This window comes from Dryas octopetala, chromosome 5 (assembly GCF_963921425.1).
Source record: "Dryas octopetala chromosome 5, drDryOcto1.1, whole genome shotgun sequence".
NCBI classification, from domain to species: Eukaryota; Viridiplantae; Streptophyta; class Magnoliopsida; order Rosales; family Rosaceae; genus Dryas; species Dryas octopetala.
The window spans coordinates 18,131,409-18,153,733 of NC_141370.1; the positions used below are offsets into that span (position 1 = coordinate 18,131,409).

Sequence of the window (22,325 nt, forward strand, 5' to 3'; positions counted from 1 at the left end):
ATGTCTTGAATAGAGACATGAGATATAGTTGGAGTCATTTAGCTAAAATTTTCCCAAAAAAGTATTACACTCACAACTGAAAATATAGGATATAATACCCTTTTCGATCTTTTTAACAAGCATACTCGTTTCCGATGTATGTTTTTTTTTTTTTTCTCAAAATCAAGAGAGTTTATACTAGTTTTACTAAAGATAGTGTAATATGATAATTAACTGATGATTTTAAAAGGAAACTAATTTAGGGGTTACCTTGTATGTCATAAAAATTAAGTAGTTAACTTGTATGTCATTAAAATTAAGAAGTTAACTTAAACAAAAATTAGAAATTAATTCAAATATAGACAATGTATGTACATCCAACGCATATCTCAATCATCCATATATGGAAATGAACACAAAAACCGTGCAAAGTAGGCTTTTTTTTGTGTGTAATGCATAGTTTTAAACTAAGCGAAATGATCATCTCTAATCTCCGAAGGAACTCAAACGATAATCTACAAATACATTTGAGCTCAAGTAAAATATGTGAAAAAATGGTAGGTCGTAGGTTCAAATCTTGTCGAACTTGAGAATTGAAGATTTCATTTTCAGTGACCCAAAGTCCCAAAGGCCAAAAGCACATTAGGATGGCAGTGCATTACCAAGTTGGCCTTACCATACTTTAAGGACGTGATTAATGGAAATGCAATGCCACTTGTCAACACAAATCCATTTTGTCCATGAATAGAAGCCGAGGAATGGAGACAGGGGAACAGAGACCCACCCAACCCAACCTTAAGAATGTAGAAAGTCAGAGAGTGGATCGTGTGAAATACCAAGGAAGCCCTCTGCACGTTTTCCCTCCAACACGTTGAGTTCGCGCAAGACTAAGAATAGGGGGTGACTGACGTGTAGGAGGGCCCGTTCTCCATGGGCTTTGCTTGACCACCCCAGGTTCGTTTCCGTTGGGGAGCAACAACAAACAACAACAATTTTCTCGCTCTCAGGAAAAAGAGAGAATAGAGAGACTCTCACAATTTCACAAAACATCTTTCTTCTTTCTCTTCCCAAACCAATAACTCCCATTTCAATTTGTTTCTTCCAACATTTCCATACAAGGTATGTTTCCCATTTCCACATATGTTAGCATTTTGGTTTTTGTTTTCCTTTTGAAAAATAAATTATGGGTTTGATTTTTTGATGAGTATTATTGCTATATTTCTGGGTTTGGGTGGTTGGTTTATCTTGGGTATGATCATTTGGGTTACATTGTGAGTTTGATCAATGTAGGTGTGGGGTGGTGTTGATCCAGCTTTGCTGGTTGTGTCATTGTGTAATTTGTGTGGGAAATGTTTCTGTAACTTTGGGATCAGAGGATGACTACCCGAAGCACAGAAACGTCTCAGGTATGTATTGGTTCAGTTATATTTCTCTTTTCTGACTATATTGAATCTATATTAACACAAATATTATGCATGCATATAGTCACACAAATATACAATACAGACAAAATTTGAGTATACATTATTTGTGGTGAAAAGGGAATTTATCTGGTTGTTGTGTGTTTTAGGGAGAAGGCGATGCACCTGCTCCTCATCCTCCACCTGGTCCACCTGACAATCAGCATAATCATGGTAGTGGTAGTGGTGGTAGTGGCACTGGTAACAATACGGTAATCATACTTTTGTTCAATCATGACATTATTGTGGCTGGATATAATTTTGCATACAACCCCCAGTTAGTACTAGCCTGTTATCAGTGTGCTCGTGAAAATTAGTTTTCATTACCAAGATCATTTGACAACCATCACCATTTTCTTTAGTACCACTGTAGCTGATCAGGTCATTTGGCAATCTAGTCCATGTTAGGCTTTAGAACTTGCATGTTCATATGGGTTTGATTTAATGTTTCGCTTTCAAATACACTTGGCAGATCATGTCAATAGATACCATGTCAAGGACAAAGTTTGTCAAGATGAATAAAAAATAAGACTTACTATTGAATTTATAGCTTTATATTGTCGCGGAATCTAAGCCTTACAATTGCCCATGTTAATGGAAACATCCCCTTTGGAAAAGACAAAATCTGAAGCGTTCGAGACTTTATCTGATCATGAGTAATTCAGATGCAAGAGAACAGACTAATGTTGTATACTATTGATGGTCATGCAATATCATGTTTTTTATCTCCAGGTGTCACCAAAGTGAAACTATGCATTCTGAAGCATATACTATTTTGCAGGTGTTCAAGAGTGGGCCACTATTTATATCATCCAAAGGAATTGGTTGGACATCCTGGAAGAAAAGATGGTTTATTTTAACTCGTACTTCACTGGTTTTCTTCAGAAGTGATCCAGTAAGTAGTTCTTTTCTGGTAGATAGTGAGCATGTTCTTGCATCCGTTTCTTCTCGCATGTTTCCATTTTATCTTTAAACCTTTTGACATCTTCTGAAGCAGTAATTTTATCACAATAAAATAGTTGCATTGGGTTTCCTTTCTTAAGTTTTAAATCCTAGGAGCAGCGATTCATTTACTGTGATTGTCATGTACCTGCGCCATATCCACTACAAAGAAGAAGTCCTGGCTTTTGCATTCAACTAATTTTCCCTTGATTTATTTGTAGTGGCTGGCATCTTTTTCTTTAGAGATCTTATTATGGAAGAAAATTGTTATGCTTGCTTCAAGCAAGTCCATGAGCCACTGATGAAAAGTTATGATTCATAGCTATAATGGGTTAGATATATGGGCTTTTTTCCAGTCATCCTTTTCAGTGATTTTCGATTTCCTTTCCGATGTGGGATAATGAACGGAATAAATATCACAAACAAGCTTGCAAAGCAATAATGATGAATACTTATGTCTGAAAAGTGGATGAACTCATCCATTGACAGTAGCAGGCTTCTTAAGAAACTGTTGGTGTTAGGACTTATAGGATTTCCCCTCTTGGTATTCCTGTTGCAGGAGTTTTACTATGTCAGATCACGTATCTGATTATAAGAGTTTTATTCTCTGTGCGCATATTATTTGAATATAAGAAGAGAAAACCCAGAAAGAATCATATTTTGGTTGTTGATATGGTTGTAAACTTATAGCTGCAATGGGCTAGGAATGTGTGCATTTCTCTATGTAGTTTATGACAGCGTTTTTTTTGGGTGACGTTGTACCTTGGAACATGCGTAACTTTATTATTATGTTTATGGTTCCCTCCCTCCCTCCCTCCCTCCCTCCATCTCTCTCTCTCTCTCTCTCTCTCTCTCTCATCATGCTTGTTTTATTAATAATGTTCAAACGTTTCATCTACCGTAATTCTACATTGCCAGAGTGCTGCTGTAAAGGGGAGTGAAGTGAATTTGACCCTTGGTGGTATTGACCTCAACAATTCAGGCAGGTTGGCTTGTAATTCCAAATTAGATTTATCTGCTATTGTATTACTGTCGTTTCATCATAGAGAACAGACCAATTACTAATCTCACAGCATTTGATTGTACATTTTTCTAGTGTGGTTGTCAAAGCAGACAAGAAACTCTTGACTGTGCTCTTTCCAGATGGTCGTGATGGACGAGCCTTCACGCTTAAGGTGCAGCATTCCTTTTTATCTCTTCTATAATTATTTCTTGGTTGAAAACTTAAAGGGCTTCTTTTGCCTTAAATGGAACATTTAGATTTCAGCTTCTCCATTTTTTTTGTAAATAGGAAAATTAATTAGAAGCTTGAAACAAGCCACTAACTGGATCTATCAACAAGATCCTCATAAAAACATATTCAACTGACTTGGAAAACAAATTCCTCATAAAATTCATATTCAACTGATCAGGAAAGTATGTAGTCTGTATGAGTACCCGAAGTATCATGCCATAAAGGCTAGAAGGCATAAAATCTGCTGTTTGCTTATGGATAAATGTGATTTTTTTGTTCTTCTGTAAAATTCTCTGTTTGTTGTCCTGTATACGTTGCACGATAAAATTTTGTTCCTGTATATGTATCACACTCTTTCAAAACCAGGTTAATTTGTGCTTCTAAGTTTTTTTTTTTGTTTTTTTTAATGTTCATATATAAAGAGTGATGCATAATTATTACAATGATAATCTGACTACATATTGCTCTCTATATTCCTGTCTAGAGAATGCAAAAAAATTATAGAGTAAAAGAATTTAGAACGTATTTGGTTCACCATGCCCCATCAAACACGACCCTTTATCATTTCAAACTTTTCGGGGAAACTGCTTTGGATGTGTGGCCAAATTAGAACTTCAAGGGAAGAAGAATGAGACACTACTTGTGCATAATGCTTTGTTCGAGTAGGGAAAACATTGGGAAGTTGAAAAAAAAAGTTGACTAGTTTGAAAACCTTTGTACCAAAAGTTAGATATGGAGGTTACTTTGGTCTTGCTATCTGTTGCTGACGTATAGGTAATCTCTCTTGCTTCTTCAGGCTGAAACTTTGGAGGATCTACATGAGTGGAAGACTGCACTTGAGAAAGCTTTGGCACAAGCCCCAACAAGTGGGGCTCATGCTGTGGGGCAAAATGGTATATTGGGGAATGATCAGACTGATTCAGCTGATGGTTCTTTGGACCAGTGTATGCTCTTCTTATGGTGATGCTTTAGACATAATGTTTAACATTGCACATATTTTGCTATGTGTGTAAATTTGCCTGTCAGCTGCCAGCATAGTCTCATGAAACCAGATTTGGTAAACCATTTACATGCTACATTATCTGAGCCTTAGCATATTTATTTGGTCTTTATGTGGTATGCTAGAAGCTTTTCTTTGTATTTTTCCTTACCAAAGTCTATCTGAAAATTTCTAAAGAGACAACTTGCTTCAGAAGCATCTTTATGGCAAGAGTATTGATAGAAGTTCTGGTCATTATCCATATTCAATTACACAGTTGATGGGTTCTGCGGTATTTATTACAAATACAAAGAGATGAGTTGTGTTATTTTATGTAGTATGTTTCCGCTCATGATATTTAGTTTTCTGGAATTCGGTGTTAATCATGGCTGATCTATTGAGCATGAAATTCCGTTAGATTGTTTCATGGCTAGCATCTGTAACACAGGTTTTCTTATGATGGGATCTTGCATATATTATTTTTAACTTTGAATTATTTTCTTGCTATGCTTGCTCCACCTCATTGAAATATTGGTGTTTTTTGTATTTCTCTTATAGCAAAGGATAAACAGCCAGCGAAACCGGCGAAATCTGCAATCATTGGGGTGCCTGTTTTGCTGGCCTTGGAAGATGTTGATGGAGCTCCATCTTTCTTGGAAAAGGCCCTTAGGTTCATAGAAGAACATGGTGGGTTCTCCTTATTTCACTATCATATGTCATCTCACTTTAGTAGTATATATATACATGTTAATGATCAAATATCATTTAGTTCATTGAGATCCTATAGCACCATAGGAGAAACTGGTAAGGGAAACGTATAGTGAATTCAAAAGGTCAACCAGATTTAAAAAAAGAAAAAAGGTAAGCCAGAGGTTGAGCAGTGGATTATGGCAGGGCAGATACACTTCATGTTGTTAGTTGTTTTGTAGAATCTATGGTTGTAAAAACTGGACTGGCTGGTTGGACCTAGATAACTGCAAACCAGACGCTGATCCAGTTCAAAAACCAATGTATAAAAGTTGGTGAAAAAGGTCAACTGGCCAGTTGAACCCCAAACTGGCTGAACTGGTAGCAGTTCATGAACACCGGCTGATTTGTTTTCCTGTTTGTTGCTTAAAACATAATTATTTTGCTCTGTTGTACCAACAAGAAGGGAAGAGGAGGAGTCAAACATCAAAGAGGAGGCGGTAAACAAAAAGGGAAATAGAGGAGAGAGAGAGAGAGAGAGAGAGAGAGAGAGAGAGAGAGAGAGAGAGAGAGAGAGAGAGAGAGAGAGAGAGAGATTATTATAAAATATAAGAATAACAAGAAGAAGAAAAGAAAAGGCGGCGAAAGACAAGAAGAGAAAGAGAGGGGACATAGATTATTGTAAATTATAAGAAGAAGAGAGAGAAATTACTATAAAATATAAATCTTTTGGTAAAAATTTAAAAGATTCTTAGGCATATTTTTTCCCTTAAAGGCATACTGTCACTTGAGGGTACTTTTTTATTATACTGTGAGCGAATTGCAAGTCTGTATGACTTCTTCCATTGTTGGTTTTGGTTCAAATTTGTTTTCCTTGTTTGTATGATTCTGACCGTTTGATAACAATTAATAGGAGTCAAAGTAGAAGGGATCTTGCGACAAGCTGCAGATGTTGATGATGTTGAATGTCGAATACGGGAATATGAGCAGGGTTAGTGTTTCTTTTCTTTGAATACAATATTTGGTGTTAATCATCATTGTTTTTTTAATTTTTATATTGTTAAATATAGCAGTTGTGGATCATTTTCTTCATCATTATGTTTTGCATATAAGATATGTTGCACACCTGACCATTTTTTTCTCTCTAATAATTATTTTTAAGGGGTTCATTGTTCTTATGCCATATGCTAGAGATGTGGGCCATGGAAGTTATATTTCCTTTGACCTGTGTAATGAAAATTGCCATTTGTTCTGTAGATTCAGGATTGGCTATGTTTTAAGTTAATTTCTAAAGCACTGTATCCCTATTGGCTTATGGAGTTCTATAAGCAAAGAAGCCAAAGCCATGCAATTACATGGTAGTTTCACATTTGATATGTTTTTCATTTGGAGTGAACTGTCAATATCTGAAATATTTTTGGTTTATGCTTTATGGATCAGGGAAAGTTGAGTTTTCTGCTGAGGAGGATGCACATGTTATTGCTGATTGTGTCAAGGTATCTGTTTGTCACAACAAAATGTTGATTTCTTCATGTAGTTTGTAGTCTGCTCTGGAAGCTGTTTTTATATTTGTTGTCTTGATGCAAATTTCCAGTATGTCCTCCGGGAGTTGCCATCTTCTCCGGTCCCTGCATCTTGCTGCAATGCGCTACTAGACGCCTTTCGTAAGTCTGGTAAGATGTATTTGATTTAAGATGTATCATCTGTCTCTTTGTTGCTTGCTGGGTTGTGCCATGAGGTTGGGCCTATGGAATTGCATTGAATGCATTTATTCTTTTAACATCCTCTTAACATAATTTATTTGCATCTTATAATATGCAAAGCCTTTTATTCTTTGACAGTCTTACTATTTGTATACACTGGTTCAGAAAATGATTTTCTTTCTACCATTTCTTGTTTATATGTATATTTTGTTGGTTGAAGTAAATAGAATATAAGATTTTCTGATCTTGAAAGGTGTGATTTATATAAATTTGTACTAGGAATTATAAATTTATATTCAGAAGTACTTCATTACCTATCCCATCATGCCATATGTTAAGGACCAACTCAACAAAGCCTTATTCAATATATGTGGCAAATAATGATGAACAATTACTTGAATCCTTGACATAGGAGACTATCTAGCCTTGTTTGGATAGCACTTGTTGCGTTAAAGATTTTTTTTGTTGCTAAATGTTACGATCTAATTGATGAACTCTTGACCTTACTTGCTCGAAGTAAAATGCTCATAGATTATCTATATGCCTAAGTGTCAATGGGCATTTTGTGAGAGGGAAAGTTTACATTTCGAGCAATTGAATTTGGATTTTTGGAATTTATCAATGGATTATATTGCGGCATTTGTTCTATAAGATAACACTGGGATATTTATTATTAAATTGATTTACTTTAGAAGTAATTTTCCAATGATTAATTAGGTAATGATCGTGGTGGTAGAATCAATGCTATGCGCACAACAATATGTGACACATTCCCAGAGCCGAATCGTCGTTTATTGCAAAGGTTCTTTTATGTTACTATCAATATTTCCGATCTTTAAGTTCTATTTTTTGTGTGTCTGCGTGCATTTGGGTGTGTAATTGAGCGTTAAAAAACAGGTTATCTGTTTTCCATATTTGATTTTAATAGATCATGGATTTATTAATTAATTTACATTATAGTTATTCTTCTTGTTTCTTTTAAGAATAATATTTATTTTCTTTTTGTGGCTTTTATGCTATCATGCTTAGGATTCTTTTAAAGAAATTTTAACATGCTTGTGGCAAGCTTTAGTGCTAGTGAAGATCTTATATGCATGTGCATCATTAGGAATATGATTTTTCTCTTTTGGGATTGTTTGAATGGACCAAATTGATTGATTTGCAGAATAAGATCCGCAAAAGGGCAATTCTGATAGTGTGTCATATGCTGGGCACATGATGGGCTTCTTGCCAATAACATTTAAGGAACGTGAAGAAAGGGATCAAATTGACAAAATTTGGAAGTATAGGGTTAACGTTGTTCTAATTCCATTGTTCTAATTCATAACATTGGGACCAAATTGAAAAATTCTAAAAGTTACAGGGTTGATAAGTGTAGTTTACCTAACTTCTTTGTGTATTCTTAAAATATTGTATACGTATGAACGTAGTCCATACTTATGCCAGAAAATTCTATATTGGTGTATACATATCCATATTCTACACCCATGCGGGCCATGCCAGATCCTTTCAAATAGTCATATATAAATAATGTTTAGGTGGAAATGTGTTAGTGTTGATGTCCAAAGCCTTTGAAAGTTAGGGTTATGTTTTTCATGAGTTAAGTTTAGGGTTGTTATGCTTATATGCATAAATTTAAGTTTTGTACTTGTATGGATATTGAAGCATTCTGTTCCCTTCCTGCAAGCAAATAGGAAGAGAAAAAAATTCAATTTTGAGAAGAAACTCATCATCATTCAGTCAAAGCTTCCAAAAAGATTTTCTCAGGGTATAAATCTATCTAGTGAGGGTAAGCGGCATGAGGGTTTGATTCACCATGTTTGATTGTTGAGATGAAATGATTTTGGCTATATGTTTTCTTTATTATGTGATTATGATCATGAGGGAAGGCAACCTTAAGACTCCAATAACAAATAGCAAAACAGTTCAGGTTTTCCCAATTTCAGATTACAATAATTACTTTAGAAGTGTTATCCCTGGTTACCTCTATAATTAAATGTGGTACTTATGTCATTGGCTTGCCTGAATAAACTTCAGTAAGCATTCTGTTTTAGGTTTTCCTATCTTGAAACCAGTTTTGGGTAATCTTTCATGTTTTTCTCGCTATTAGTTCACTTACTTAAACATCTTGCATTCTATACAGTTTCTAGTTATATTTTATTTTTCATTATTTAATTTGTATCTTTTTCTTGGTTCAGAATTCTTTTGATGATGCAAACAGTGGCTTCTCACAAAGCTGTGAATCGAATGAGCAACTCAGCTGTTGCAGCTTGCATGGCACCCTTACTTCTTCGTCCACTCCTAGCTGGGGATTGTGAAATTGAACATGACTTTGATGTGGGGGGTGATGGTTCGGTTCAACTTTTGCAAGCAGCTGCTGCAGCTAATCATGCTCAAGCAATTGTTATAACTTTGTTGGAGGAGTATGATCACATTTTTGGGGTACACTTCAACAGGCCTTTTCTTTTTTACAGTTCAGTTCAGTTCAGTTCAGTTCAGTTTTTTTTTTTTTTTTTTTTTTTTTTTTTTTTTTTTTTTACAATTGCTTCTGATAAAACTTCCTATTATTGTTTCACACTTGAAAATGCATGTGCATGCTCATGAATATTTCGACGTTCTTATGTCGCTTAGCATCTTTCACAGTTTATGTGTAGACATAGTCCACTATTTTCAGAAAAACTAGTTTGGAATTTGGAGTTTGGACTCGCATTACAAGAACTGTGATTGACATATGGTAGAAATGACAATTATTTGAACAGATTTTTCATTTCAATTGTATACTAGATCTGGAGTCCATCTTCGATAAAATGTTACTCCTTCTGTTTTAATACAGTGAAGTTTGAATTGTTATCCCGGTGCTGTCCCCTTGACACCAGCCATATGATCTTGATTTCTTTTGTCAGGAGTAAGATGCCATTTTAATTGGACTTGGAGTGATTGTTGATTTACCACTATCCCCAAAATCTTAAGCTGTTAGGATGTAGACAAAGAAGTATTCTTATATTCTAAGAGATTCTAACACTCCCCCTCATACGTGGGTCAGCTCCATGTCTAGATCCCAACAAGTGGAATTCAACTTATATTGGGAGGTTGCAATTGTAGGGATTCTAACTCAGGATCTCCTACTCTGATACCATGATAAAGCTTGTTGGTTGACCACTATTCCCTAAAGCCTAAGTTTGTTAGGATGTGGACCAACATTACTCTTATATTCTAAGAGAATGTAACACAGTCCAATAAAATGACCAGTGAAAATGACTGTGACTAAAGCTATATTAGAAGTTCTGTATAGTAATGATGTTGTTGAAATATCAATAATTTTGAAGTTGAACCAGATGTCTTATTTCTCCGCACTTCTGTCACTGATTACTTCATCTTGAGCTTGTACTTTTGAGATCCATAAATACTAGTGGTTTTGCAGGAAGGTGCCCTGTCCCCTGAACTATACAGTGACTCAGAAGAAAGTGGAAGTGAGACTGAGGGGGCAACTGACGATGACGATTACTATGAAGATGATGAAACTGATGGTGAGGGGTCTTATGCAGAAACAGATGATGATGTTGAAATTGTCAGTGGAACAGGCAGCGAGAGTGGTGGCTCTGGAGACAATGATCTCGATGATGATAAGGCTCGTTTCTATACTTTCCAACTTTATCTGCATTAAGAACAAAACTTCCATGGGATGGTCCTATATGCTTTATGCGTTGTCATGTGATGATAGAGTTGTACACATTTGGCGTATAGAACCGTCCCATGGAAGTTTTTCTCCTACATTAAACTATACATACATTGTGATGATTGGAAAATCATAGCATAGTTGATCCTTCCATATATTAGTGCCAGACCTTGAAATGAATATCTGGTGCCTTCAAGTTAGTTAAATTAATATTGGTGCTTCTGTATGGTGTCACATTACCTACGTATTCTGCTTCCTGTTCATCTCTTACTATTTTCTAGTCCCTTGCGAGGCAAATTTGGTAGGATACCTATATATATATATAATATTCACTGTTTGCATCTCTTTATGTCCTCAAGCTCTTTTGTCGTAGGATTTAATCCTGATACCCAAACTAAAAAAATCCTACTCAGCCGATTCTTTAGGCTTTTCACCCTCTCCTACAAATTTTGTTGTGCTGTGAACCATGACTCTAGTTTCTGCTTGGATGTTTTTTACCCTCCTCTGTTTTCATGAATAAGTGGAGCACTGCCTTCTCTCCATATGCCTATGTACTCTTGTATTGTTCATCTGGTTCTCACAGAATTCCACTCTTCATTTTTTATTTATTTTTTTTGCTCTGAAACTATAAAACATGGAAAACATGAGTACACCATATATACTAACTGCTTTAAGGGTGCAGGATGGTGATGGTATTGGCTCAGGTTCTAAGTCTCCTGATGGAGGCAACGATAGTAAAGCTCATAAAAAGTTGTCATCAAGCTCACTTAAAATTGTGCAGCCTCAAGATGGTCTAAAAAGCAGTGAGAATGAGCAGAATTTAAGTAAAAATGATTTGGCAGAGCTGGCTAATGAGTCTCCTCTAGTCGGAGATGATGTTTCTAGAGAAACAAGTTCAGAGAACCAGTCAACTGGTCCTGGTCTTCCATCCATCCAAAAATCTTCAGTTATATCCAATGGACCTGCGCATAGTGCAAAGAGTCGTCCCCAAACTGTTTGGAGACGCACCGGTGTAAGTATATGTTCTCTGGATTGGTGATATGGTGTTATGATTGTTTGGCCTTTAGTCAATTATTCAAATTTTTCTAGATTATGTTATGATTCGTAGTAAGTCTGTCTTGCGAGAAGGGCCTTTGAATTTTCTCATACACCATCTCTATTTTTCAACTTTTGCATGTGTATGATCTTAATCTTGTGACTGTAATCAGAGGTTTTTTGTTTATTGTTTTGTTTTGTGTTTTTTTTTTCCCTGGGCGGGTGGATTATATATCCAGGCAAGGAAGAACCTTTCCATGGAATCCATTGATTGCAGCGGCCTTGAGGATGAGTAAGTGATGCATATATCATCTCTGTAAAGCTACTTTTCTTGTATAAACTCACCTATAATATGTTTCTGTGGTTCTTGTTCTTGTTTAGTGTCATTAATACCCTGTATCGCATGCTTGATGTTGTCTCTTCGATTGAGGATGTCTATATATGCACACAAGCGCACAATGTTTAGTAGAAAATAGATGTGTTTTGATCATGGTGACACATAACTTCAACATCAATAGTACTTTTTTTCCCCTAGGGCATTAGTGATGTAGTCTTGAATTCTTGATGGTACCATTAGCAGATGCAGTGGATTTTACATTTATAAAATATTATCACCAACTGTTTGACTAACCAGAAAAATATATATTTTCTCCCAAACCTGTAATTTTAAAATCTTGAACACTTTCAATTCACTTAATTTTTTTCTAACATCTAATTTTTCTTCCTGTATGAAGTGCTGCAATTGAGAGGCTTGAGACGACTAAATCTGAGTTAGAAAAAAGAATTGCAGAAGAGGTAGAGAGAACCTCTCTTTCCAGTTACCTTGTATCAAGTTTTTTGGAATTTTCTATTACTAAGTGGTTAGTTTCCTCTACAGGTTCAAGGGAATGCAGCTCTGCAAGCAAATCTAGAAAAACAGAAGCAGGCCTTGCATGAGCGTCGTCTAGCTCTCGAGCAAGATGTAAATTCCATACGGGAGAATATATTTTCTAATTTTTCTATGAAGCCCATTTCTGTCCTTTATTTTCCATGTCTTTCACATGTTGAATTTTTAATTCTCTGTAGAGGCAAGAAAGTCTTAAATGCTTATGTATCCATACAATCAATTGCTTATTCAATTTCTAGTGAATGGCTATCAAGTAATGAGTTTTCGGTTTAACGGTAGACATCTTCAGTGGTCACTAGCCATGATGATGAAGTTAACACTGATATTGGCATTAAACGTACTTGCAGGTGGCAAGACTACAGGAACAGTTATGGAAGGAGAGGGATTTGGCAGCAGCTCTTGAAGCAGGGCTAAAAAGGTCCGAGGGGCGTGCACCCAATTTGGCCACTGTTGATGAAAAAGTTAGTATTCTCTCCTTTAACTGGAATGGCATAAGAACTTGGACCATGCACCAATTATTTAACTTGCATATATGCTATAGACAAGGGCAGAGCTTGTGGAAATAGCTCAGGCAGAGGCTGATGTTGCCAACTTGACAAAGAAGGTTGATGATCTAGGTGTGCAGCTTAATCAACAACGTGAACAAAATAGTCGGGATCATCATGCAAAACCGTAAGATCTTTAGTTACTTGGTGGCCCTTTCTTGTTTGGACACGCTTTTATGTTTGTCAATGATAATTCTTGATTTTTAGTTATAACACTTAATGCTTAAAAGTTTTTCAATATAAGATACATGAAAATGTAGATAGGGTAGTCATCCTTTGGTAACTTATTTGCACTTTCTTTTTGCCCTTTTCTCTGTCTTATTTTAGGCACATGAAGGATAAACAGAAGGACAATGAAGCCTTAGCCCCTTCAAGAAGTAAGGTAAATTCATTTTGACATTTGAGATATCAACATGAACAAAAGTCATGGTTTGACTTGAGTTCTATAATTTTTTTTTTTTTCTGTCTTAATTGTAGAAGTAGATATCAAAATAGTTGACTAAGATAGATCAGACCAATAAATTCTCTTCACAAAATTGTTTGTTGGATTTTCCATTGAATTTGGGAACTTTTATTGTCTTACAAAAAAAAATTAGAGACAGAGTATGGTAACCTCAGAATTATCAAAATGTGTTTTTTCTGGAATACTAAACCCACTAAGGGGGCTCAGTGGATGGTCGAGCATGACCTTTTATGATTGCGACCCAGCTACTTGCCTTGCAAGGAACCATTGAGGAGATTTTCTATTTTTTTTGTACTGTATGATCTTGCTGATTTGGTTAGTCCTTTTTCTCCAGTTGAAGGCTGGCCCTTCATGCTTGGGATAAATTTTAATGCAATGCGTGGCAAGGCTTTGAAATTAACTAAAAATATAAGACTAGAGCTTACATATTTTGTAAATGGGATTAATCACTATGGAAAACAAGGAGAAAAATGGAAACAATTCCGAGTCCCTTTTCCCAATGAAGACTATCTTACTTACACTTGAGTAAAAATTGCCTGCCTGACACAAGACAATTTATAGAACTTTGTGGAGATTCATCAGTTCAAAAGGTTGATTAAGTAAGAGAATAACAAAGGAGAATCTGATTGCCTAATATCTTTTAACCTGAAAGAGAAGAACAGCAGAGCAGACTGATTCAATGCAAGCACAATACTATGAGCCAGCAAGACTTGCTCAGTGAATGTGTTTTGGCTCAGAAGAGCAGTAGTTACAACATTGAAATGTTTACTTTAGCCGCTAAATAAATTCTAACTTAACTGGGCTTGGCATTGCTCAAGCTTACAATTAATATCATTATGTTTTTGCTAAATTAAGCCCTGAGGAAATTTGTAGGAAATGGAGCTTAATCTGTTAGCAAGCAGTTTGTGCTGAAGTGGATTATTTAAACTAGTAATTTCGTTTGAACTAATGTCTGGGCATGGTTCAACAGGATACTCATCTAGACGGAACAGAAAATGCGACTGAGAGGAAGGCTGATGCATCAGTAAAAAGCAACTCCCGATCTGTTGGGTTGCCAGCGAATTCTTGTGTAATAGACCCAGTGGTAACCAAGCCTACTGCTTCAACCAACTCCAAGAAATCTGGTTCAGGGGGTGAGGTAGGATTCATCATATTTGACTGTGGCTCCAGTTTGTTTTATTTTGCTTCAATAGGATTTTAACCAACAGCAGTATTAATTATCATCAGAATGAAGATTTGCTTTCCATGAGTATATTGTGTCTTTCCACATTGCACATGTGTCTATCGTTTTTCTTGTATAGGATCATATATCTAGTTTCCTTTTTTTTGGTGATCTCATATATCTAGTTTTCAGTAACCCATAATGATGATTATGTTGGTTATTGTTGTGGTTTCTTTGGTTTTTAGGGTAGGATGAGAATATCAATTAAATAAACTACAATATAATTCAGTTTCTTGCTCCGACAAGATAGAAGGGTAGAATTAGTTTGATACCTCTTTTGCCTGTGCATAACAGGGAAGTAATTCCACAACTTCAGCAATAACAAAGTTGACATCACGACTGAATTTTTTGAAGGAGCGGCGGAGCCAAATAGCAAATGAAATTCAAGGTCGAGGATCAGGTCAACCTAGCCAAAATTTGGAAAAAGGTCAATCACTCCAAGACAAGGCTTCGGACCAAAACCCAGAAAAGGCTAAAGGGGCGGGTACTGAACGTCAATCATCTCAAAAGCAAGAGAAACTTAGAAAATCAGAGAGTCATTCACTCAATTATGCAGATAGAGGAAAAAAATCAGAAGGCCAAAATCCACCTAGCCTGGACAGAGGAAAATCGGAAAGCCATGTGTCTATTAATGTGGAGAAAGATCGAGTCGTAGAGAGTAAATCTACTACATCTCCGAAGGATGCCAGATGATACCGGATGCTATATTTTCTCTGAAGGCTAGGGATTGTTTTTGCACATGGGATCTCCTTATTTGATAGAAAGAAGTATGCTGCTGGAAGCCAGGACATGGACCAGTGTGTAGAAGGTGAGGAAGTTCATTCAATAAGGAATGCTACAAGGTTGATTTTGCTTTCATGCCCTTACCAAAATAGCGGCTCAAGTCCATGCACCCCCAAATCCTAATGCTCAGGATTTGCAGATGCTCCTTCATTGATATGTAATCCTGACTGACTGCTCATTTTTTTGTTGACACAGAGACACAACAGAGTTGCTTAGTGTTATTTGCATGCATTGTATGGATGAATGCAACATCTAATTTCTGTTGCAGTTGCTTAGCATAAGCTGATAAAATCTTAAGGGACACAAATCACACAATCCATGTTTGAGTGAATGTGCCATTGCATACATAACTGTATCAAATAAACGTTTGTCTATATATCAATTGTTTTTTTTTTTCTTTTTTGGTATAGTTATCAAATATTTGTACTAGAAACAAAATTATTAGTTTTTATTTATTGGATGTGTTTAAATTGAAGAATGTTCAGAGAGTTTATAGTATTGCTAGTTTGCTACACTCCCATATGGCCATATGTAATGTGGGAGAGTAAAGGAGAGTGATGATCTGATTTGTATTCAAATTTTGGAATGTAACTCCCAAAACTCTATAAATTTGTTATAAGATAAATCAATAGCCAAAACAAAAAAAAAGCATTAATCATAATACTAATTATTTTCGTCATCATCTGTGAATGGTCTCAAAACTCCTTAAAGACCTTCCTGAGCTGTTCAAGGGTGACAAACAGCACCACAGTGAAGGGTCCCTGCCTCGAAATTGTAGGAATAAAGCCCTTATAGAGGGCCATGGGGCCCTCAGCCCTCACAGTCTTCAAAGCACAATCCAGGGCCCCACTGTAGGGTGGGTCCCTCCCAGCCTCGACCTTCATGCTCATAACCCTCGTCTTGATCACATCTATCGGGTTCGAAGCCACCGCCGCCACGAACCCCGCCGCAAAACTCGCCGTCACGTGCGTCCCAAGCCCGTCGCCCATCACGTGACTCTCAATAATCGTCTCCTTGATCTGGTCGTACGACGCCAGCTGCGACGCCGTCACGATCATCGCGCGGTTCACCGTAAGCGCCGACCCGCGCCACAGGCTGCCAATACCCTCCTGCCGAGCCATACGCGCGATGGCGTCCACTACGTTCTTGTAGTCGCGGCGCTGCGCCGGCGGCAGCCGCCCGTCGGCCTGCATGCGGACCATGGCCACGTCGGCGGGGTTGCCGACGGCTGCCCCGACGCCGCCGGCGACGAGGCCGGCGAGGATCTTCCGGGTCAGGGGGAGGTTGCCGGATCCCGGGTCGGTCCATTTGGTTTTGAGGACGTCGTAGAGGCCCATGCGGGTGGTGGAGTAGAGGGTCTGGCGGAGGACGGTGGCAGAGACGCCGGAGAACAAGGCGGCGAGGCCTTCGGTTTGGACGATCTTGACGCCGACGGAGATGGGTCCGACACGTGGCGGAGGCGCGGGCACGTGAGGCGGCGGAGCGAGCATGGTGGCAGAATGGGAAGAATGAAAGGCGAAAGCGGGTCGGAGAGCGTGAATGGGTTGTACTTGTGGGATGTGGGCGGGTCGACCCTTTTCGCCCTGGAGCTGCATTCGGACTTTAATGAGATCGAGAGGGTGGGTGGAACAGCCGGCGACAATGGAAGCTATGCCTCCCTCGACGAAACCTTTGAGACCCATTTGGTAAAGTTGGTTAAAGGCTGAAAGGCAGTGTCTTTTGGGTTAAAAAAGAATGAAAGAATGGAGCAAAATTTGAGAGGAAAATGGGGTTAAGACCAGTAGGAGCTGGAGTTCATTTCACTGGAGATGAGGAGATGGGAATGGAGGGCAAAGGCTATGGAGGAGGAGTGAGGGACGCTGGGCCTCTGAGACATAGGCATCAAGAAATTGAGTTGGGGTTGAGATTTGTGAGTTGGAGGCTGAGAGAGAAGAGAGTCTATTTATAGTAGGTAAGTGGGGAAGCAAGGAAGAAGGAGATGCCAGCCTCTAGACGCGGTTGGGTTGATGGGAGTGGGACCCACAAGGACCAACAGTCGCCCTAGTAGAGACACTGGGCTTCAGACTGAACTTGTACGCGAGCGATGCTTCAATTTGAGCCCTAGTAGTCTCAGCCGTCGGCCCCCCCCCAAGTTTCTAGGAGCCGCTCCTAATTAAACAAGTTGAAAATTGATTCCACACGTCATTTGTTTATTTACCTTTTTTTTTTTCAAAGATTTCTTGTCTTCTAGAGGAGTTTTTACTATTTAAGCATCTCCTCCTGCTTGACTTCTCCTCCATCTACGCAGACTACGCGCACAACGTTGTTTTATAATTTCATTCGTGAAAAGCATTACAAATAGAGGGCTGCTATTTGCACACCTTTTTTTTTTCTTTTTGTACACCCTTTTTTTCTTTTTTTCTCCTACACACCCCACACACTTACCTCAAATTCAAAACCTCTCAACACATACCCAACCCATTACCAAAATACCCTCATTTCATTACACACCCTCCCCTCTTTCCTTCTTTTTTTTCTCTCGTTCACACCCCCTTCCCCTGTTTTTTTTTTTTTTTTTCCTTCTTCTTCTCCAACCCTCCCCCAGCCAGTCCCTCCACCCAACCCACCCAACCCACCCAGCCCCTCAACCCCTTCCCTCTCCGACCAACCTCCCTGCATGCAGCACCGGCCACCCTCCTCAATCCCTCTCTCTCCTCCCCGCATGCAGCAGCACCACCTCACTCCCTCCCCCCGTTTCACCTGACCCACCCAGCCCATCTCTCCCGCACCCTCCCTGCACCACCTTCCTCCCTCTCTCTTCCCCGGCAGCACCACATCCCCGTCACATTCTCTCTCCTAGCTCCCTTTCTCTCTCTCGCGACTCCACCTCCCCGCAACACCACCTCTCCTGCAAGCTCCGCGAAGCCCAACTGCTGGCTCCAACTCCTTCCAGCCACCTTGTGCAGCACTGAGCTCAAACACCCGCCCGCCCAACTGCCTGGTCGCATCGTCGATGGAGCAGCTGGGCACTTCTCCGGGGTGGAAGCTCAACGGTGCGACGCGGGAGTGGCGCTGGCAGCAGCTTGGCTCTGTTAGAGACAAGACAGAGAAATGGAGAGAGGAGAGAAAATGAGGAGGTGACCGGTGGTGGTCTCACCTCTCGCCCAAGCAGAAAAAAAAAAAAAAAAAAGGTGGCAGTGGTTCGGCAGACCAGTGCCGAACCCGTCTGTTTCGTTCGACAGGTAACCGCCGAACGAACCTACTTTGTTCGGCGGTTACCTGTCGAACGAAACCGACGAGTTCGGCACTGGTCTGCCGAACCACCTGCCACCCTTTTTTTTTTTTCTATTTGCTTGGGCGAGAGAGAGAGAGAGAGAGAGAGAGAGAGAGAGAGAGAGAGAGAGAGAGAGAAGAATGTGGTAGTGGTGGTGGCTGTTTTGGTGGTGCAGGGGCTGAGGGGGTTGGTGCAGGGGCTGGAGGCCTAGGTGGGTTGGGTGGAGGGGGGAGGCCGGAGGGGGAGGGGGAGGGGGAGGGGGAGGGAGGGAGGGGTGGGTCGGGTGAGGGGTTGAGGGGCTAGGTGGGTTGGGTGGAGGGGCTGGCTGGGGGAAGGTTGGAGAAGAAGAAGAAGAAAAAAAAAACAGGGAAGGGGGTGTGAACAAGAGAAAAAAGAGAGGGAAAGAAGGGAGGGGGTTTATTGTCTTTTTTTTTTTTTGAGTTTTTTTTTTTCTAATAGGGGTGTGCAAAAAGAAAAAAAAGGGTGTGTAAATAGTAGCTCTCTACAAATATTATGGGTAAAAATCACATATCGAACAAATTTAATGGGCTTTGGATTTTATTCTTATTTTCATTCTTTTGACCCCAACTTCAATGTGGTGAAGCATCTTCCACACTAGCCTCAGGTTGAAAAGCATGGTCCGGAAGCATTCATAGAGTCATGGTCGTGTGGCATACACATGCACAGCACATATATAATAAACGAGGGGAAATTGCATCACCCAACAGTTTGCACCACAAATTCTCATTCCATATTCACAACTTTGCTACCAGCTGGTTCTCAACAATTGTTTTCTTCTGGCTACTTTCAGCTATATTTTTTTTCTTTGGCCACTTGAGAGAATATTACACATATATTTAATATGAGCCTTCCTTTTTCTGGTTTTACCTTTTTTTTTTTTTTTTAACTTGAACAACTCAACTCCCATGTTCAAGTTTTGGTTCATGCCCTGTTTGAATAAAAAGTACCACTAAGAAATGGGCCAAAGACATCCACCAAAAAAATTTGAAGGGTCTTAATTGTGTGGTTTACCACTTAATATCAGAGGAATATCACATCAGAATTTGGGTGGGACCTAAGCCAAGCTCAAATGGGAAAGAAAGTTGGCAGGGGAGGTAGCAACTGAGGAAGGAATTCATCTAACCACTAATTGCGGATCTAATTGGGTCTATAAATTAGATCCAATTAATTGTTAAAATATTTGTTTTTTTTTTTTCCTGGAATAATAAATTATTTGTATTACTCTGAAATAAAAATAGTTGTGATTAGAAAAAACTGCTGGGTTGGGGAACCTTCATTCTCGGGCGCAGGAGAAAATAACACAAAAAAGGAATGAAAAAAGTTATAAACGTCGCCTGAGAGATTCGAACTCTCGCGGGGAAACCCCATGTACTTAGCAGGCACACGCCTTAACCACTCGGCCAAAGCGACGTTGTTGCTACCAAGAAACTATAATATATATTTCTTTAAATAGAGCGTGATATAGTCCTTTCTCCTTACACACCTTCATGAGGATGTCGACAAATCACATTCACATTCACCTTTTTTTTTTTTTTTTGGCTCTGAAGTCTGAACACATTCCTGCCCAACATTACCAATTATTTTATCCACTGCCCAAAGCCCAACTTAAAGCATCTCCAATAGTCACTTCAATTTTCACTTTTAAAATTATGCTTTGTTGACCTACGTGATAATTTAAATAGTCAAATTTACTTTTAATCTTTTTACTCCAACAGACTAAATAAACTTCATTAGTTTATTATTATTCTTTATAATTTACATTAATTTTTATTTGATGTAAGTATATATGATGTGGCTCACCAAATCAAGCAGCCACAAACTTTTAAAGAGCATGTTAGAGATGCTCTGATTCATTAGGCCAGAATAATCCTAGTCTGATTTTGACCCACACCTCATGTTTTAGGGTTAGAGTGATTTGGGAGTTTGTTTTGGGGTTTTGTTTACTGTTTCTTTTGGACCTTTTCTATTTATTTATTTATTTATTTTGTGGTCAATTTTGGATCCTTTTTATGGTTAGGCCTTTCTGAATGTAGTTGTTGGGCCCTTTTTGTGTTTTGTTGATGTAAGCTTCGTTAGGCCTCTGTGTTTATGTAATCTTAGCCCTTTTGGGCTGTGTTAATGCATGCCCATTTCAACAAAAAAAAAAAAAAAAACACGGTAGTCGGTACCATGTTTACAGGAAAGAAAATCATTTACCCAATTCCCTCAGAATTTAAAAAGAGAGCTGCTATTTGCACACCCTTAAATTTCTTTTTGCACACCCTCAAAAATTTAATTTGTGAAATAACCAAAAACACCCAAAATAAAATTACCCAAAACCCCATCCTTTTATCATTCCCTCTTCCCTGTCACAGCACCCCACCCCCCCCCCCCGGTGAGAACCACTGCCGACCACCCCAGCCCCGTTCCGGCCTTCCCCTCTCTCTCTCTCTCTCTCTCTCTCTCTCTCTCTCTCTTTCTCCTTCCCTCTTACCCGCCGACCACCCCACCCCCATCCTCCCTCTCCTCTTTCTCTCTCCCCGAAACCAACCCAGCCCTTCACTCTCTCTCTCTACAACTCTGATCCCCTCCCCTTGCCGCACCACCTCCCTCTGCACCCCTCCCCTTTTGCCATCCCCCTCCCCTCCCCCTGCCGCACCACCTCCCCCCTGCAACACTTCCCCTGCCGCACCACCTCCCCCCTGCACCCCTCCCCCTGCCGCACCACCTTCCCCCTGCACCCCTCCCCCTGCCGCACCACCTCACCCCTGCAACACTCCCCCTGCCGCACCACCTCCCCCCTGCACCCCTCCCCCTGCCGCACCACCTCACCCCTGCAACACTCCCCCTGCCGCACCACCTCACCCCTGCAACACTCCCCCTGCCGCACCACCTCCCCCCTGCAACCCTCCCCCTGCCGCACCACCTCACCCCTGCACCGCACCACCTCCCTCTGCACCCCTGAAAATTAAAAAAAATATATATATATATGCAGGTGGTTCGGCGAACCGGTGCCGAACTCGGCTGTTTCGTTCGGCAGGCATCCACCGAATAGAAGAGGATTGTTCGGCGGGTACCTGCTGAATGAAATAGCCAGGTTCGGCACTGGTCTGTCGAACCTGCAATTTTTTTTTTTTTTTTAAGTTGGTGTTGCGGGGAGGAGAGAGAGAGGGAGGTGGTCGGGTGAGGGAAGGAGAGTGGGAGAGAGGTGGTCGGTGAGGGAGAGGAAGGGAGGGGGGAGGGAGGAGGGAGGAGGGAGGAGGGAGGGGGAGGGGGAGGGGCTGGGATATATGGCAGAGGCTTGCGGATGGGTGGCTGGTTTCAACATTTTTTTTTTTTGTTCTTTGTTTTTTTTTTTTAATTTAAAAATTCACATTTGGGGTAGGGTGTGTAGTGTTTGAATTAGGTGGGTGTGTAATGAGAAATTTTGGTGAGATTAATGAGGTTGGGGTATTTTGGTAATGGGAGGGGTGTGTAA

At 39.6% G+C, this 22,325-nt stretch overlaps 2 protein-coding genes and 1 non-coding gene across 3 annotated transcripts; 1 reads left to right on the top strand and 2 right to left on the bottom strand.

The window, feature by feature from the left end:
• The first annotated feature begins 1,038 nt into the window (after positions 1–1,038).
• Positions 1,039–16,028, top strand: REN1 (Rho GTPase activation protein (RhoGAP) with PH domain-containing protein). The gene is made up of 23 exons (XM_086243358.1): positions 1,039–1,098; positions 1,270–1,385; positions 1,550–1,651; positions 2,221–2,334; positions 3,300–3,367; positions 3,478–3,556; positions 4,412–4,559; positions 5,153–5,281; positions 6,195–6,272; positions 6,722–6,777; positions 6,876–6,954; positions 7,702–7,786; positions 9,183–9,426; positions 10,406–10,612; positions 11,343–11,672; positions 11,935–11,987; positions 12,430–12,490; positions 12,573–12,656; positions 12,929–13,042; positions 13,123–13,253; positions 13,454–13,508; positions 14,560–14,727; positions 15,106–16,028. Exons 2-23 carry the CDS (start codon positions 1,356–1,358, stop codon positions 15,502–15,504), a joined length of 2,814 nt encoding a protein of 937 aa, XP_086099484.1. The 5' UTR covers positions 1,039–1,098; positions 1,270–1,355; the 3' UTR covers positions 15,505–16,028.
• Positions 16,029–16,141: 113 nt separating this feature from the next.
• Positions 16,142–17,513, bottom strand: DIC2 (dicarboxylate carrier 2). The gene has a single exon (XM_086243357.1). The coding sequence runs from the start codon at positions 17,274–17,276 to the stop codon at positions 16,290–16,292; it is 987 nt and encodes a 328-aa protein (XP_086099483.1). The 5' UTR covers positions 17,277–17,513; the 3' UTR covers positions 16,142–16,289.
• Positions 17,514–20,196: 2,683 nt separating this feature from the next.
• On the bottom strand, positions 20,197–20,278 carry TRNAS-GCU (transfer RNA serine (anticodon GCU)). The gene has a single exon. It is a non-coding gene; the product is annotated as a tRNA-Ser (tRNA).
• Between the last annotated feature and the right edge of the window lie 2,047 nt (positions 20,279–22,325).

What these genes read in the sequence shown, in the direction of transcription:
- REN1 (XM_086243358.1), top strand. Translation starts at nt 1,356, where the DNA reads ATGACTACCCGAAGCACAGAAACGTCTCAG. An exon ending in ATGATCTCGATGATGATAAG is followed by an intron (nt 10,613 to 11,342) that starts GCTCGTTTCTAT and finishes TTAAGGGTGCAG; the next exon opens with GATGGTGATGGTATTGGCTC. An exon ending in CTGTTTGGAGACGCACCGGT is followed by an intron (nt 11,673 to 11,934) that starts GTAAGTATATGT and finishes TTATATATCCAG; the next exon opens with GCAAGGAAGAACCTTTCCAT.
- DIC2 (XM_086243357.1), bottom strand. Translation starts at nt 17,276, where the DNA reads ATGGGTCTCAAAGGTTTCGTCGAGGGAGGCATAGCTTCCATTGTCGCC.